Below are 19,222 nucleotides of genomic sequence, written 5' to 3'. Positions count from 1 at the left end.
GACAAGTAAATACACTTACGAGCTGATTTTAAACTTCCGCTGATAGACTGCTTCTCTTAAAGACCACTTCCATTACACTGCCTTCTGCTGGCGCTTGAACCCACTTTCCTGTTTATCAACTACAAATGGCCAAGCAAGTGCACACACTGACAAGATACACGATACAGTACGAGACCAAACGCGATTTCAGCAACTCTCATTTAACCCATCCAACGTGCACACACACAGCAGTGAACACACACACACCGTGAACATACACCCGGAGCAGTGGGCAGCCATTTTATGCTGCGGCGCCCGGGGAGCAGTTGGGGGTTCGGTGCCTTGCTCAAGGGCACCTCAGTCGTGGTATTGAGGGTGGAGAGAGCGCTGGACATTCACTCCCCCCACCTACAATTCCTGCCATCTGGGGACTCGAACCCGCAACCTTTGGATTGCAAGTCCGACTCTCTAACCATTAGGCCCCGACTTCCCCGTTCAGTGCCCAAATAAAATGGGTCTTTAAATTAAACATAAATTAAACATAGTTCCTCAAATAAGTAGTAGTCGTCATCATCTAGGATTATGTTAATGATGATAATTTTGCATACGTGATTGAAAAGACAATAAAATGTAATATAAAAATTAAAGATTAGTAATGGTTGCACTGCTTTTGAACTTTTTTTGGACATTTTTGGGCATTGTACAAATGGGGGGCCCATGGTCTTCCCAATATTATAAAAACTAGGCCTATTGTTGCGGTTCAGCACTGATTAGGTGTTTAAGGTGAATATGGTGATGACTAAGATGAAATAATCAAATTCGTTCTTTTGAAATTATTCTTTTTGTGAACTGTTGAAACAATTCACCAAATCGGATTGAATTGTCTGAAACTGTTTGCATCTCTAGTCAGCACTGATCCACAAGTTACGCAATCAAAACATTTTCAGACACGTTTGACAGTCAGCTCCAACTTTAAATGAGCCAGTAACCTGGAGTATATAATTCTATGATACCTATGGATTTTGCTAACTCATAACTACCAGTGCTCCATTTACTCCAACAGTAAACTAACTGAATAAGGGTTCCATAAAGGGGAGGGATATTTCTGATGTCTTTTGCTGAACAGCAGGAAGTATAGCTAATAAAATGTACTGGAAATATATTAATGGCTTGATTACATCAGTAATTGATCCGGCTCACATAACAGTGATGCGGTGCCATTAGTTGTTGACTCAGCAGTACATGCTATGAGAGGCAGGTTTTCAAATGAAATTTTTCACTCAAAAGTCACTTTGGCTACCAAATTTTTAGGTGACCACTCATTCAGAACTTCTACTAGCCAATACAAAATAGAAAGAGAAAAGAAAAAAATAAAGAGGAAAAAAAGATGAAAAGTTTGTTTATTTTATTTATTTGCAAATAATATATTTTTTTTATTTGACACTGTCCTAAACCTAACCCTAACCCTAAAGTTAACCCTATAACAATAAAACACACTTAAGAGAAAGCCACAACTTTTACCATTTTCTGGTGCAGTTCTAAGGGTGATAACTCTTTGAGTTTTATCATTTAATAATTTTCTATGTGAAATTACTGAAAGTCTACCAAGAAATCCAGGTAGCGTTCACAATTTGAACACATTGAAACTTTATCTTTTACCATGCTGAATACAACTGTTAATGTTTCCTTGTCTTTGCCCATTACATTCACAATTAACAATTACATTGTGTGAAGAATAATGTAGATGACGTTCAAAATGACAAAATTTTGCTTTCATGCTCAGTTGCTTACATCTTATCCTACATTCTTTAACTATTAGAAGTGCCACAGTACAATTCCTATTTAGTTTCTGTGAACATTCAACCCTCACATTCTTTGATTTGATTGGTAATCTCAAACATTTAGACATTGACGAGTGCTGTTATACTGCACTGAGCCTGAACACGGTAAATATATTAAAGAGAATTTGAGGGAGACTGAAATTACTGAAGCTAGGCTAGTTACAACCACCCCCACCCAAAATAATGTCAGAATTATATCCATAAAGGGATTGGACAGAGCACTAGACAAGACAAAACGCAACTCAAACATGACAGAAGTAGAGTTTACTCCGATAAATACAGGCGAGAAAGCAGGAAAAGGCACGAAACAATCTGGCAATGAGAAAGATATTTTTGCCATGAACAGCCAATTAACGGTTTGATTCAAGGCCCTGTTTTTCAATTTTGTATACAAAACGCCCCTCGAACAGATTGTGGGCGGTCAGTGGGTATGACATCTGAGGCTGAGACTAGCTTGTGAAAGGGTTGTGAAATCACTCTATGTTAGCACAGCAAAAAAATGTGTCAAGCTGTGGGAGGGTAGAGGTTGGGAAAAGGGGAGGGAGAAACACAACAGCAAATAAAACACAGGCCTACAATTCATTCAATATGCAGCTGAATTTCAAAATGTCGGTGGAGACATTTGGGGGGGCACTTTGCTTCTATTTTAGAAATATAACCCTATGGCAACAACTCCCTTCCATGTGTCCTAGAAGAGAGGCAACAAGACCCAGTGGCCTACCCTCCTAATATGGCCAAATTAAAGAGAATAACCTTAATTTATTTTTATTTCAAAACCTCTTCTTCCTCTTTAATATCCAGAGCTGCGGTGCTGAGCAGCATTGCTGTCACGGTCACTTTGAGGATCAAGGGGCACCCCTTGGTGAATGTCTCTATAGCAAAGCTAAATACAATTAAATAATATTTAATTATGTAGATCAGCGTTTCCCAATCCCAGTCCTCCATTCATTTTCACAATTTTGAGCACACCAGTGTGATTATGAGCATGAAATTATCCAGCCATGGCTTCCTGTTTCACAGAAATATAAATAGGAGGGAAAACAAAGCCCAAATTCCCGTAATCATCCATCACAATGAGAAAAACCAAAGAATATATTTCTGATGTGCAGCAAAAGATAATTGAGCTTCACAAATGAGTGAAGTGGCTTTAAGAAAAGAGGGCAATAATTAAGAATTTCTACATTTACATTTACATTTATGCATTTAGCAGACGCTTTTATCCAAAGCGACTTACATTGCATTCAAGTTACAGTTTTTACATTTTATCAGCTCTTCTAATCAACATAAAATGTTACAAAACTGCCTGGAAGAGGATATGTGTCTATATCGTCCTAATGCACGGTGAGAAGGAGAGTTTGAGTGGCCGAAGACTCTTCAAGGATCACAGCTGGAGAATTACAGAAAAAGGTTGAGTTTCGGGGTCAGAAAACCTTTAAAAAATTATCAAACAGCACCTACATCACCACATGTTGTTCGGGAGGGCTTCAAGAAAAAAATCAAGAAAAGAAAATGCTTTTACCAAAAAACAATCTACAGCATATTCAGTTGTGAGACACGACTGGAACTTCAAATGGGACTGGCTTCTATGGTCAGATATAACAAAAAAAATTAGCTTTTTAGCAGCAAACACTCAAGATGGGTTTGGTGAACACAGGGATAAAAAGTACCCCATGTGTGCAATGAAATATACTGCTGTATTTTTAATGTTTTTGCCTATATTTCTGCTGGAGGTCCTGGACATCTTGTTTAGACACATGGCATCACTGATTCTATCAAATACCAACAGATAAAAAATGAAAAAGTGACCGACTCTGTTAGAAATCTTATAATGGGCCATGTTTGGATCTTCCAATCGGACAATAATCCAAAAACAAATCTTAAAAACAACACAAAAATGGGTCACTGGGCACAAAACCAAGCGTATGCTATGGCCATTTCAGTTCCCTGACCTGCACCCTATAGAAAATGAGTGGGGTGAACTGAAGAGAAGAAGCACTGTCATGGAGCTGTGAATCTAAAGGATCTGGAGTGATTCTGGATGAAGGAATGATCTCTTGTCAGGTGTTCTTTAACCTCATCAGGCATTATAGGAGAAAACTCCTATTATATTTTGGCAAATGGAGGTTTCAAATTCATTGAATAAAAGGGTACTGTTAATTGTGTCCAATGTGTAATAGAGAAACATTTATTTTATAATGATATTTCCCCCCATTTTACATTCTTAATCTCCAATGAAAGGTTAGATTTTTGTGATTTTTAAAAAAAATAATTGATCAAAAAGATTAACAATGCAATTTTATTTCTACAGCCTTCTTTGATCATATTCAAAGGGTACCAACAATTTTGACCACGTGTGTACCTCTGTAAATAAATACAATTGAAATTCACGTCTCGCACACTTTACTGCCCCTTGAATGGAAAATATACAACAAACATCGTACGTGATAAGAGATAAATAAGAATAGGGGGGGGGGGGGGGTAGCTGAAGTAGCACTTAAGAGCATTAATGTGAAGTGCATATTTGGGAAACACGTAAAAAAGGACAAACGTTTGTAACCTCGTGCATAATAACCCTCTTAAGAGTTCCCACTGGGAAATGCTACAAGGTCACAGCTTAATGGAGGGCTTTTCTTTTGCATCCTTTCTCTCTCTGCACAACATCTGTTCTTCACCACAGAAGCCATTTACCAGAATTCATTTTACATTGGTCTTATTTTACCTTTGTAGGCGAATGATACACGGGGCATTTTTGAGCAATGTTGCCATCAACGGACAACCAGGTAAAACACAGCGCCCACGACTGGTCTAAATTATCCAGATTAAAATGTAAAATTCTCAATGGACAAGTGCACAAGTAAAATTGCTCAAAAAGTTGCCCTGTGTATCATCAGCCTTACTTCAAAATAAAAACTCGACAAATCACAAAACTTGAACGTGTCCACAAATGTTTCATTACAAAAGCGACACAATAACATTTGCCATTCAACATACAGAATATGACAGATTCAATAATACAGATTTCCAGAGACCAATTAGTCCAACCTTTTGAATAAATCTCAGACCTTGATATTCGAATAAAACGTAAAGTTAGAAAACATAGCTATTCATTAAATATCGTACCCTACATTTTAACATTTTAATTGCAACATTTAATTAAAATAGGAATTATATGAAATAGAAATCAAACTTTTTATAATTTTTGTTTTTAAAAAAAAGTTTCAATCATTTGTTTTTCAACATTCTCCATCAAAACATTTCCATCACAGCATGTACTTCACACTGGCTATATCGTGAACATTGATCATCATTACAGAAACATGTCAAAGAGACACATGTAGGATTTTATCACAGAGGTCATTTATTTTATTTTTTCAAAACCAACTCTAAAAATTCAATTCAACTCTGAAAGAGTTTTAATTTTCTTGATTATTAGCATCTCTAAGATTTGAGACTCTTAAGACCAAACAATCAGTGAGAGCAACGGTAAAGCTGAAGAAAATCTTCTCTAGACAATTCAAAAAATTCTAAGACATGAAAAAGCAACACAATGGTCAAAGAGATTCATTTAGTGTACGTTTACATAGGAATACAACTGAAAAACAGCACGGGCAGATTCAAAAACACTCTCAGTGTGAACGGCAACTAGTATCGTTATAGTTTTTTACTGACTGATGAACGGTGCTAAATATTTCAGTCTGTGAGTCTGAACAAATCGATTCACCTCTTTGAAAACTCATTTTGGCTAATTCTCTGAAAAGAAAGAACCAACTCAAAATAATTATTAATTTATGAATGAATGACATTGTTGGTTTAGTCGACATATGTACAGGATACACATAATATTTCTACTTAATATTTACAGGGGAAAAGTTTTCCAGATATAGCCGTACAGCTGCAGGCGACACTGACATGGCACATTCTGTGGTGTTGCTTCAACCTTTTAAATTCATTGGTTTGCCTAAATCTGTGACTCCATGTGTCCCTCTACAGATTCGGAGGGGTCCACGCACAGTTCAGAGTGAAACAAAGTATGTAGAGTTACTAGTGGTCAATGATTATGAACTGGTAAGATCTCCTATTTTACTTTTTAGTTATTCTTTTCTGTATTTCTTTTTATGTGATATTTGTCTTGATGTTTCTCTTTGTAGTTTGTACAGATGCGAAGATCAGCCCCTCAGACGCGGAACTTTGCCAAAGCTGTAGTGAACATGGCTGATGCTGTACGTCCTGAAGTTTGACAGACATATTCACGGTCTTTCTCATGACGTTCTCTTTAAGTACTGTAGCAATTTTTATACTTAACAAAACATCTTATTAAATTCCAGATTTACAAGGAGCAGCTGAACACTAGAATTGTGCTTGTCGCCATGGAGACATGGTCCACTCAGAACATGGTTTCTGTTGGCGACGACCCTTTGGTGACCCTGCGTGACTTTATGAAATACAGGAAGGAGAATATCAAAGAGAAGAGTGATGCAGCTCACCTGCTCTCGTATGTTATCTTTCCTTCTACATACAGATGACACACTCAGGCTCGGTCACTGCATTTGAAACATGCAATATAAACATACTGAATGTAAATATCCATTCAATATAGATAACGCAGTGTTCTAACCAGTCACAACACGATAAGATTCCAGCAACAAACTATTTGTCTGTCCACATCAGAATCGAAACAGACAAAATCAATCATAGCCAATCAGAAGAGTGGGTGAACAGGCTCTCTCTGCTATTACACTTACACTCCAGCGAAATAGATGAGTACTTAATGTAATTCATAAATATTAAACCATTTTAACATCATTAAATACATACTGAGTTACTGATATAAACTTCGTCATAGAATAAACTTTGTTTACACTTAGTGTCTGAGGTAAATTATGTATTGTCGCTTTTAGTATAATATAAAAGTCATGTAAAGTGATATTCAATCTCACATTAGCACATAATCAGTGCCTGAGATTACCATTGCTGTAGTTTGTATGCTGTTCAAACTCAGATTAACATGGGAAAGATAAATTTTATCGTGTGACGTAGTGTTGTGGCACATCTGGTTAGGACACTTTTTAAAATCTGTCACTTACTAAGAAATTGACCTAAAATAAGGTTTTATTTATTAACTATGTTAAACACATTAACTAACAATGTTGCTACAATATTTATTAATCTTTGTTAAAGTTAGTTAATAAAAATATAACTGTTCATTGTTAGTCCATGTAAGCTCAGGTCCATTAAATAACATTAATAGATACACCTTTTTATTTTAAAAATGTTGTGTTTAATGTTGTAACCAACATTTAACTAAGATTAATAAATGCTTTATTAGTGTTTTCATTGTTTATGTAAACTACTGTAGTTAACTAATGTTAAGAAACGAAACCTTATAATGTTTTATATCCTTCCCCCTAAACACTCTTGTTTCAATCAGAAATGCATCAAAAGAGGAAAAAAATAATTTCCTGAAAATATTATTGGTATTATTTGGCCCGTAGGGGGCGCACATTTCAGAGCAGAAGCAGTGGCACTGCCTACATTGAGGGGATCTGCTCACCAACACGAGGAGGAGGGGTCAATGAGGTGAGAGCTAAATGGCCAAAGCTCAGAGCTGCCAAATAGCAAAAAGCAACACTGAGCCATCACCATTTTGTCCTTGAGTAACATTGTGAACGTGAATTAAACATGACCCTATTTTCTTATTATAAATGACTGGTGTTCTAAAGAAAAAATAAAAGTTTGTCTTCATAATCTCAATCAAATAATTTCCAAATAAGTATCAAGGTCTGTTAATTTGCAACAATCGTGTGCCAACAGTATTTCAGAAGGGAGCAAGCTCTGCAACTGGCTACAGATTTACTTTTAAATATGGCTTCTTTCTTGAATAGAACAGACACTTTTCTTTTCTTTTTAAATGTCAATTAATTGATTTTGTTCTATCCCAGCCTAATTTGCAGAGCCAACTATAAGTAATCCAGTAGTCAGTTGATTAGCATTTGCTGTTCATTATTTTCACATCCCAGCCAGCCTGACAAAGCAAAATTGGCTCAAGCAGTGATGTCAGATGGGGTGGAACTGCAGTGGCCTCCAAAAAGGTTTCACAGTGGGATTTTGGCATAAATCCTTATTAATTGGTAATAATTGGTTTAAATGTAAAGTAACTTTACCATAACTATAAAATAACTTTAATTTATCATTATAGACCAACAGTAATGATTTTCTTTTTGATTGATTGCTGATTAAAAATGGCAGTATAGCCTACACATCACAATCAGACATGCGTATCCTGCACCTTTGGCAGCTTTGGTGCCTGACTGATGGATTAAACTCCAAGTTTCTTTTTTGAAGGTTATTGGGTCAGCACTGCTTTATAGCTTTACTGATTGATTAAAGTGCTCCTATTATGGGTAATGAAAGGTTCATATTTTGGTTTTGGGAGTCCCCAATAACAGGCTGACATGCATGCAAGACTACCGATAAGCTTCAGGACAAACGATACTGTTATTGATACTTGCGTTGTTTTATCTCCGTATACTTCAATGTTAATGGCGAATTTGAAGTTGCTGCTTGTCATTTTCCATCACTGAATGATGTGGCCGACGTTTGCTCGACGTGCGTGTGACATCCATGCGCATGTGCGGTATGTGTTTGCGGCAAGAGTGAAACGTTCGAAAGTGTGGGCTCACATTACAAAATTAAGCGACACAAGTGTCAGATGCAATATATGCAGTAGTATAATGGTGAACAAAGGAGGCAACACTAGTTATATAATTAAATATTTACTAACAAAACACATCATCTACCTCAAGCAATGTGCTGTATTTACTATGTCTTCCGGCTCCAGCTCCAACTGCAACTCGTGAGACACAATGTTAATCAAATGTTGATTCAGAGGTAGAGTTACACTCATGAGACACTGCACTTATTCGCAATCACAAAATTACATTATTTGTGTGTGCTTTAAAGCCTTGTCGGTTAAACATTTCATGCGCTTGCTGTTCTGAGACATGTGTGAGACATTTTTCAGAGTGCATACACCTGACCTGAAGCTAAACTAAAAGGCCGGTCAAACAGCACCTTATTAGTTATCTTAGGTAGCGTCTTATTGCGCTTATACTTTTAAAAACACACAAGGTTTACACAGTGGTGGAAATGGCCAAAATTCACTGGGGGGGACTCTAGCTTGGAAGGGGGGGGTAATAATGGTAATTTTAAATGGCCTTTCGGATGTATTTAATTATAAAACATTTTATAATCTATAATAATATTTAACAACTTATTTAATATTTTCTCTAAACCTTCTTGTATATTAAGACAAGCACCTGCAATTCTGGCCAAATTAAAGATAAGTTGTGTGTGAATTTGCACGTTATAATGAAAGCATCATTAATGAACCCCTGTGTTTAATAAAAAATAATAATAAAAAAAGATTGATTAGTGAAATTAAAGAATGATTTTATAAAAAATTAGAAGGATTAGTGTCTCTAATTGGCCTGTTTAGCTAAGCCCTCAAAACAATTCTTATTTACTGGTACAGTATTGCATGATTTGTAGATTACAGTATATTTAATAGTTTACACTTTGCAAAAACGTTTGCAGTTAGTTTTTAATATTGCTTTCTTAAGGACTCTATGGTTACATTTATTTTCAGGAGCACTAGTGGTCCTACTTTTTTTTAGTGACAGAAGCTCCACAGTGCAACAGAAAGGCAGCAACAGGACAGGACACAGGTAATAAAGAATAATACAAATATCCAAATAGGCAATGTACAATATATAATACAGCAAAAATACAATATATAATATAGACAATTATGTGTGTAGAGGTCTGATATGTACAAATTTAAAAAAAAAAAAAAAAACATTAGATAAATAAAGCAAGCAAGTGTGGTGAATAAATAGAGTTTGTTCTGTGTTTTATTGTCAAGTGTTCATGAGATGGATTGCCTGAGGAAAGAAACTGTTTCTGTGTCTGGTTGTTCTGGTTCTCAGAGCTCTGTAGCGTCGACCAGACGGTAACCGTTCAAGAGGGATGTGAGGGGTCCAGAGTGATTTTACCAGCCCTTTTGCTCACTCTGGATAAGTACAGTTCTTGGAGAGTGGGGAGGGTTGTACCAATGATTCGCTCAGCAGACCGGACTACTCTCCGTAGTCTTTTGAGGTCAGATTTGGTAGCTGAGCTGAACCGGACAGTTATTGAAGTGCAGAGAATGGATTCAATGATGGCAGAGTAGAACTGTTTCAGCAGCTCCTGTGGCAGGTTGAACTTCCTCAGCTGGCGCAGGAAGTACAACCTCTGCTGGGCCTTTTTCACAATAGAGTCAATGTGATTGTCCCACTTCAGGTCCTGAGAGATGGAGGTGCCCAGGAATCTGAATGACTCCACTGCAGTCACAGTGCTGTCCATGATGGTGAGTGGGGGGAGAGTAGGGGGGTTTCCTCCTGAAGTCCACTATCATCTCCACAGTTTTGAGCGTGTTAAGCTCCAGGTTAGTAAGACTGCACCGTACAGCAAGCTCCTTAACCTCCTGTCTGTAAGCAGACTCGTCACCGTCCTGGTTGAGGACGATCAGTGTGGTGTCGTCTGCAAACTTCAGGAGCTTGACAGAGGGGTTTTTAGAGGTGCAGTCGTTGGTGTAGAGGGAGAAGAGCAGTGGGGAGAGAACGCAGCTCTGAGGAGCTCCAGTGCTGATGGTGCGGGTGCTGGATGTGAATTTACTAAGCTTTACTAACTGCTGCCTGTCTGTCAGGAAGCTGTTGATCCACTGACGGACAGAGGTTGGGACGGAGAGCTGAGTTAGTTTACTCTGAAGGGTGTCCATGATGATGGTGTTAAAAGCGGAGCTGAAGTCGACAAACAGGATCCTCACATAAGTCCCTGGTCTGTCCAGATGCTGCAGGATGACGTGCAGTCCCATATTGACTGCATCATGCACAGACCTGTTTGCTCTGTAGGCAAACTGCGGGGGGTCCAGTAAGGGTCCGGTCATGTCCTTCAGATAAGCCAAAACCAGTCTTTCAAATGATTTCATGGCCACAGATGTTAGAGCCACAGGTCTGTAGTCATTAAGTCCAGTGATTTTGGGTTTCTTTGGGACGGGGATGATGGTGGAGCGTTTGAAGCATGAGGGGACTTCACACAGCTCCAGTTTTCTGTTGAAGATCTGTGTGAAGATGGGGGCCAGCTGATCAGCACAGGTTTTTAGGCAGGGTGGTGACACACCGTCTGGGCCTGGTGCTTTCCTTCTTTTGTTCTTTCTGAAGACCTGGCGCACGTTATCTTCACTGATTTGAATTGTAGGTGTGGGGGAGAGGAGGTTGCTGGAGGTGTTAATGGTTGTGTGGAGAGGTGTTCAGGGCGGGTGTGGGGTGATTTATCAAACCTACAGTAAAAGACATTCAAATTGTCTGTCAATTGTTGATTCTCCAGAGCGCTGGGGGATGGTGACTTGTAACTGGTGATGTCTTTCATACCTTTCCAAACTGAAGCAGGATCACTGGAAGAAAATTTGTTCCTAAGCTTGTCAGAATAATTTATAAGCTTTTATCTCAAATTTTTATTAAACAAAAACTTTTCAATTAAAATAATAAGATACAATCAGGAAGAATAAGTTACCAGTCAAATGAAATCAGCATCAACAATTCATCTTTGCATGGCACAGAAAAGCAAAAATGTGGTATTAAGGAATATTTACAGAATTTTTGACAAGACTCAGAGGTGGCATAAATGCATCTCATAATAGCAATGCTATGAGATTAATGTTTTAAATATAAAGTTTTGAATATAGAAATTTAAATTATTTAAAGGGGTCATATGACCTTGCTAAAAAGAACATTATTTTGTGTATTTGGTGTAATGCAATGTGTTTATGTGGTTTAAGGTTCAAAAAACACATTATTTTCCACATACTGTACATTATTGTTGCTCCTCTATACTCCACCTTTCTGAAACGCGTCGATTTTTACAAAGTTCATTGTTCTGAGAAGCGAGCTGTGCTCTGATTGGCCAGCTATCCAGTGCGTTGTGATTGGCCGAATACCTCAAGCGTGTGACGGAAGTGTTACTCCCCTCACCGTATTGTGATGCCGTGTCCCGGCGTGATGAGACAAAAACAATAAAACCCAGTATAAACGAGGCATTTGTGGCATGCAGTGGGGTCATAATTACTGATTATAATTACTTATACTGTCTTTTTACGTGTTGCGTTGCATTGCGCCGTGTAAACATTACCATGTGTGCATATGTGATCAGAGAAACGGCAAACAACAAGAGCTACTCTACACTGCTCAAAACTCGCGTTTGAATAGACAGTAGCAAATTCTTTAAATATGAAAATATACTTACAGGTTGTGCGTAAGAAGCGCCAGACTGTCCTTGCAAAGTTGGAATTGCCCCACTTTATAGAAACAGCCTTTGCACAGCTGGCATTGTAGGCTAACGTTACTCTCCCAGGTTCAGGAAACAGTCCTCTGTAAAATGCGCTGCACACACTCTAATAGTTGGGTTGAACTGTTCTGGAACAGTATTGTAAATACAACTTAACCACTGATTTCTAGTTGTGTCCTCTTTTGGAAGCCCAAACAAAGTACTTTCACTTTCACAACGAAACACAGCGTCTCCAAGACATGGTGCTGGTGGCAGCAACAATACTACAGCAAGAATAAAAATCATGCCCTTTTTCTTTGCTTATACATTTGGGCGGTGTTATGCAATTCTTCCCATACAGTGACGTAGACATGTGGGGGCATGTTTGAATGAGCCGTTTTAGGAGGGCGTGCACAAGTCTTTTATAGAGAATATCTCTTTGGTTTGAGACTTTAGTCTTTGCAACTTTCAGGATCTTATCTATGCATGAACAGCTTGTGACACTCCAAAGAGAAAGGAAAACTTGAAATCGCATCATATGACCCCTTTAAATGACATAATTTATACTTTAAAACTGAAACTGAAACAAATCACTGTCTTTGTCACTGAATCATTCTTTCAATCGATTCGTTCGATCGGCTGATTCATTTAGGAACGAAGCAAGTGACTCTCTTTATGGATGGGTCATTGAATCATTGACTCACTAGATTTGTTCAAAAGCAAAGATTCATTCATGAACGAAACAGCGCTGTGTCAGAGAATATAGATTCACAGCAGCTCAGCTGTGACTTTGTTTTTGAACTATATTTTTGTTGACTAAATAGAGCAAAATAGACAACAGTGTTCCTAAAATGTAAGTCACTTAATATTAACTTTTGTATGAATTCAGAAATATATAAAACTGTTGTATAAATTCAATATCACATTTACAAACTGTCTTTATAATCATTAAAAAGGAGTTACCCTCCTTAGTTCATCGCGATTTCTCAAGCTTCCATTTTAATTAATAAAGCTCTCTGCACTGCACACTGAATCTATTATTTACATCGTCTCTACACTTTGTTTGTTATAACGAATGGCAAAAACTGCTGTCTGCTTTCACGATCTGTGCTGTGAGGAGCAGCACACACACAGATAGAGAGGCATTTCTATTGGCTGCAATCTGCTGGTATTAAATGACAAAAGACGGCATTGCGCAGCGAACCATAAACATAGCGCTACGTTTATGTGGCGAACTGGGATCGCTTTCGTAGTCTTTTGAATGGATAAAATATAGAAATCACTTTAATTTCCAAATAAACCTAACCAGTTGGATGTGAAACGCCGTCCCCCCTCGAAATTCAACCCATTTCTAGTCCTGGGTTTACATATAAACACAGTTAGTTATGTCTAAAGTGAATGTAAACAGTTGAGAGAAAAACAAATGTGTGCAGCTCTTAAAGTGACAGCACTAATCATGTTGCACCGATTGTCATTAAAGAGAGTTCACCCAGAAATGAAAATTGTCATTATTTACTCACTGTCATGTTGTACCAAACCTGTATTAATTTCTTGTACGGAACACAAAATAATATATTTTGAAGAATATGGGCAATCAAATTGCTGGTCCCCACTGACTTTGATAGTAGGAAAAAAATATGGACGCTCTTGACTGAAGAACTTTAATACAGTTGCTAAAGTTCAGCAGTAATAAAACAACTTTTCACATCATATCTTTTTGCACCAAATAGTATCGATAGCAGTATCGATAAGTACCAGTATTGATGAGCAGTTTCTGTATCGGTATCAGTATTTATAAAATGTAAACGATACACATCCTTACTTATAATATGCATTTGTTTTTACCTTACTTGCTCAACGATTCAACGATTCATTTTTCCAAACCCCTCCTTTGCGTGACGCTAACCGGCGGTCCGAGTGGTCTCATTTTCATTTCATCATACCTGTAATGCCTGATAAAACATGTGTTTGTGAGCACAGTGCTCCTTTTTGTACAGGGTTACCGGGGAAACCACTATTTTTACTGCTCCAAAAGCTGCATCTAGTGGCAAAGAATGAATTTGCATTTTCATTCAGACCAACGCGAAAAGACCAACAAGTGGGTGGGCAATATGCTAATGTTTGAGAGACAATAACTTTATACACAGTGCACTTTCAGATTTAAAACTTTGCAGGATGTTTTCATTCACTTAGAGCATAACAGGGGCACTTTAAAGTTAGTACACTACAGACCAATTAGAACACTGTTTAGAGATGTTTATAAATAACTTTTAATACAATATATTTTTATATCTTGTTTTCCCCAATGCAAAGTTATCACAAAATGATCAGTGTAAAGTTATCACAAAATGATGTTTTTTCAGTCTCACTTTGCCTAGACAGTTTCCAAACTTATTTCCAAGTTTATTTTACAATTCCACTTGATGCTGCTAATAATCACCAGAGGGGTTATTTCTGTAGTAAGCATACTGCAAGACACTTTGCATTAAATAGTCTGCTGAATGACTACTAACTTTCCATCCATGTGTGCATGTCAGTATGGAAACGTGGGGCCCATGGCTATAACCTTGTGTCAGAGTTTAGGACAGAACCTTGGTATGATGTGGAATAAAGATCGTGCTACTGCAGGTAAACATCCTTCCACTCCATAAACAGTCCTTCCACTCTTGACGAAATATATCAAAATAAATTAGGACTGTTGACTGTTGTAATGAATGTATGTGTTGTAGGAGACTGTAAGTGTCCAGATCCGTGGTTAGGCTGCATCATGGAGGATACTGGGTGAGTCATGTTTTTTTGGACTTTGTATAGGTGCATTTTTATTTTACTACTCATGCTAGATAAATGTATGATGCGAGTGCATAAGCTCAGTCACAAATGTTTGGCAATTGCATTGCAAGCATGAGGTCCCATTGTACATGATGAGAATTCTTGCAAAGGTTGGACAAAATTCAGAATTGAGGAATTGAATTGAACTGACCATACCCCACAGGATGACAGAAATAGGAATTTACTGAATTGCGATTTAAAAAAAAAAAAAAAAGGAAACAGTTAATTCATTCTGGAAGTGCTTTTCAACCCTGGTCCAATAAAGCTGAATAATTAAATACATTGAAATTAAATTTATGTAATTTTCTCTGCCCCCTATAAAACCTCAAACTCACAAACAAGGTTGTCAAGCCAACGACGTTCAAGTCAAATTGATGTCAAATTCTTTGAATTTAAATGTAATGTAAATTTACTTCAGTTCATTCAAATTTGAACTGTAATTCTGCATTGTTTTCTACCGTAATTCAGATTGACTTTAAATCGAGAATTTGAATTTGAATTTTAACTATCCTCAATTCATTTCTGAATGGCGCACAACCTTCTTGCATTACTGTAACCTTAGTGCTCAAGTGAGTCATAGACTTCAAATGTCTTTGCCATTAATCCAGATTGTTACTCTTCAGATTGCTAGCTATACACATTTGTGAGATCCAGTTGCTCTGCAAGATTCTATTTGAACTGGTGCTTCACCATGGAGAGTCATTTCAAGTCTTAATATCCACAAAATAATTTGTTTCTGTAGCACAACTGGGGGAGCATTTATTAGCAATACTAAAGTCATAGATTTCATCCCTAGGATGACCCATAATGTATACATTGAATGAAGTTGCATTGGATAAAAATTAAATTGCATTTTGCTGGTCCTTATCAATTAGTTTTACACACTTTCCATGTAAGGGTAGCTGAACACTGTGAACTGTGTTATGTCATCCTGACAGATACTATCTACCCAGAAAATTTTCACGGTGCAGTATAGAGGAGTACATTCAATTCCTCCAGCAAGGAGGAGGGAGTTGCCTCTTCAATAAACCTAACAAGGTTTGTCTGGAAGATCCTCTAAAAATGGGAGGAAAAAATTGTTAGCATATATTTGCAACATTACAAGCAAAAAAGCTTTAGTAGTAGGGTGATTTTATCAAATACTACAGTGCAAATGCATTTTCACAGACAGTATTCTAGCAAATTGTGTTGTCTTTGACCTAATCTTTGTGGAAGGACAAGAAGACATTTTACAACAGCAGATATTATTTTATTGAGCGTTAACAACACAATATGCTGAGTCCTGGATATTCAGCATGCCAGTCACAGTGATGGTGACAAAAACTTTTGCAATCCAATGACAAAGGTACACTGAGCTTACAACACTTTCATAATTAAAAAGAATAGCAAATATATGTAACCAGTACCAATTATGCCCTGTACAAATCTGTCAGTATAAACTGTACATGGCTTTTGCCACATTGAAGGCTGGAAGTTGGAACCCCACTCCTAAAGCACCACAGTTATCACACTGCCCCCTTCTTAAGGCTCAGGTAGGCTTTATTTTCCGCATTCCACTTCATCTCGTGTATAGTGGAGTGCACAAAACGTTTCAAAGTGTACTCCTTTGACCGTGTGTAGAGAGACATTCAGGTGGACTGTTCTTTTCAAACTCTCAAATCACTCGCACATGCATACAGTGTTATATGTAATATACAATGTTCATCAGCAAAATCTTTCCCTGTAATTAAAATCGTAGATTCCTTTTGGTTGCAGGTTGCATCACTGTGGGTGTGCAGGTATGTAGTATAGGTCTCCCTGGCTCTAGGCTCTTGATAGACCTCTCATGAACGCCTGAGTTCCTTCCATCAACACTGTGTAGCTGCACAGGATCTTGAGTGTTCTCTGTTAATTCCAATACCATATTCACTGTCCATGAGAGAGATGGACATGCTGCTGCAGACACTAATGTGTGAGTACCAGCACACAGTGCTTGTGCCTTCTGCACATCAGTACACAATGTTCTTCTTGTGACAGTTGTGGTGGATATCCAGCACATTAAAGCATTGTAGAGTGTCTTCTATCTCCTTCTCCAGAGATCCGAATTCTGACACTTATGTAGCAAACGATGAGTTCAAAATCTTGGAAAATGAGTAGACAGATAAAAGTAGACCTTTATGGCTGTTAGAATGGCAAATTTGATTATTTTTGTGTATGCTGAGTGTTCAGCATACACAAAAATAATCAAATTCAACACAAGTACAAATTATACAAATAAAACCAACAAAAAAACACTGTCACTTATTTGTGCATGCTGGGAAATCTTCCACCACAGACATCACAATAAATATATGAAGTAGCTTTAATGTATTTAACTACTTTTACCATGTAGCTTGAACTGTAGATTGCTTAACTTGCTCAACACTACATATTTAATAAAAGTATGGGGCAGTTACATATTTACTGTCGCTACAGTTGTTGGATCCTCCTGAATGTGGCAATGGCTTTGTGGAACAGGGAGAAGAATGTGACTGTGGCTCCCAAGTGGTGGGTGACAAGATGCCTTCACATTTCACATTTCCTTATATAATTTTATTATATCCCCTGCCTTAAACGGATAGTTCACAATTTTGTTTTTAATTCTGTCATCATTTACTCATCATTTACAAACATTTGGCATTAGCCATTGACTCCGATAGTATGGAAGAATACTATGGAAGTCAATGGCTACTGTCAACTGTTTGGTTACCGACATTGTTCAAAATATATTTTTTTGGGCTCAATGGAGAAAAAAAAACTCATATAGGTTGGGAATAAGAGGAGGGTGAGTTTTCATTTTTGGGTGAACTGTCCCTTAAAGTTTGCTCATATAAGAGAACAGGAAGGTGATTATTGCAATGTTGTGATAAGCTAATGGGATGTTCTTACTGGCTGTGCACTCTTGTAGGATTGCTCTCGTGCCGGGGGTGCATGCTGTAAAAAATGCACTTTGACCCATGATGCAATGTGTAGCAATGGACTCTGCTGTAGCCGTTGCAAGGTAAGTGGTGTTAGAACTGTTCACCTAAAAATTTTGATTATCATCTGCTTACCTTCATGTCATGACCAAGAGTTGTCAATCTCCAAATAGGACCAAGGGACCATCATAGTGGTGATTTTAGTCCTTATTGGAGCTTGCCAGTCCTTTCTCATGAAGCATCATAGAAAATGTCCATAATACAATAGCTTTGTGTAAAAACACTACACAAATTTAAGTTATTTACTGAAAATTCCCCTCCACTGTTGCAGATCTCTTGCATTTGTGTATATTGCAGCATGAAGATGGCATGTTTCTTGTGTCACACAGTGAATCGCAACACATAAAGTTTGAATATGCAGATGTATGAATGGGATTTGAAGGCTGTGGCAGAGAGGGCAGTTTTCTGTGAATAATTACTTATAGGGGTAGTTTTAAAAAAAATTAAATGATCATTTTCTCATCCTCATATCTTTCCAAAACTTTATGACTTACTTTCTTCCGTGGAACACAAAGAAAATGCGATTAATTACTGGTAATGAAAGAAATTTTTATAAGATTTATAAAGTATGCAAAAGCACCATATAAGTAGACCATATGATTTGTGCTATATTCCAAGTCGTCCAAGACACCTGGATTCGGTGAATGGATAAATAAATAATGTTAGATGGTAAAATACTAGTATACTGACCAACAAGTGACAAAAAAAAAAAAAACTGACAAGAAAAGAAATCTAGTGACGCTGCGCAGACTGGTTGGTATATGACATCAAAGTACTGCGAGAGCTATAGAGAGCAGATGGCTCTGTATGCTTTCCAATCGCTCTCACAATATTTGGATGTTATACACCGATCGGTCTGCAGTGCCGCTTCAAGTCAAACATATGAAAACGTAACACGTGACGTAAAGTATTCACATGGCAAGATCACATATCAAAACTGGAAACATGACTTTGACTAAATAAAATACTAAACTAAGAGACATGACATCTACAATTGCAGACATATTTTCTACAGTTGACATCTAAAGGATGCAAGTCTGAATTGTTCAACAAATCTTTTCACAAAGTCATCTAAATTCAAGACCTTGGTGTGTTTTGACTCAATGCTGAGAATTGACAATCTACTCTCTGCCACTGTAGACCCTGGGGGACTTTTGATTATCTTCAAAGCTGAAAAACTCACATGTGGCACTGATAACTGGTAATATAACATATATT

At 37.5% G+C, this 19,222-nt stretch overlaps 1 protein-coding gene across 1 annotated transcript in view; it reads left to right on the top strand.

Annotated features, from left to right (window-relative positions):
• Window positions 1-19,222, top strand: part of LOC306857394 (disintegrin and metalloproteinase domain-containing protein 11-like) — a gene marked incomplete at both ends in the record, with an annotated part of 58,921 nt that overhangs the window by 26,368 nt on the left and 13,331 nt on the right. The window contains 9 exons of the mRNA XM_079397317.1: window positions 5,811-5,885; window positions 5,969-6,040; window positions 6,146-6,312; window positions 7,313-7,397; window positions 14,717-14,807; window positions 14,909-14,960; window positions 15,947-16,046; window positions 17,463-17,534; window positions 17,935-18,027. Of these exons, the coding sequence (XP_079253443.1) occupies window positions 5,811-5,885; window positions 5,969-6,040; window positions 6,146-6,312; window positions 7,313-7,397; window positions 14,717-14,807; window positions 14,909-14,960; window positions 15,947-16,046; window positions 17,463-17,534; window positions 17,935-18,027 (807 nt within the window). The remainder of the gene's footprint in view (window positions 1-5,810; window positions 5,886-5,968; window positions 6,041-6,145; window positions 6,313-7,312; window positions 7,398-14,716; window positions 14,808-14,908; window positions 14,961-15,946; window positions 16,047-17,462; window positions 17,535-17,934; window positions 18,028-19,222) is intronic.

The sequence above is a fragment of the Barbus barbus genome (genome assembly GCF_936440315.1).
Source record: "Barbus barbus genome assembly, chromosome: 38".
Classification (NCBI taxonomy): domain Eukaryota; kingdom Metazoa; phylum Chordata; class Actinopteri; order Cypriniformes; family Cyprinidae; genus Barbus; species Barbus barbus.
This window is presented reverse-complemented; position numbering and strand designations above follow the sequence as displayed.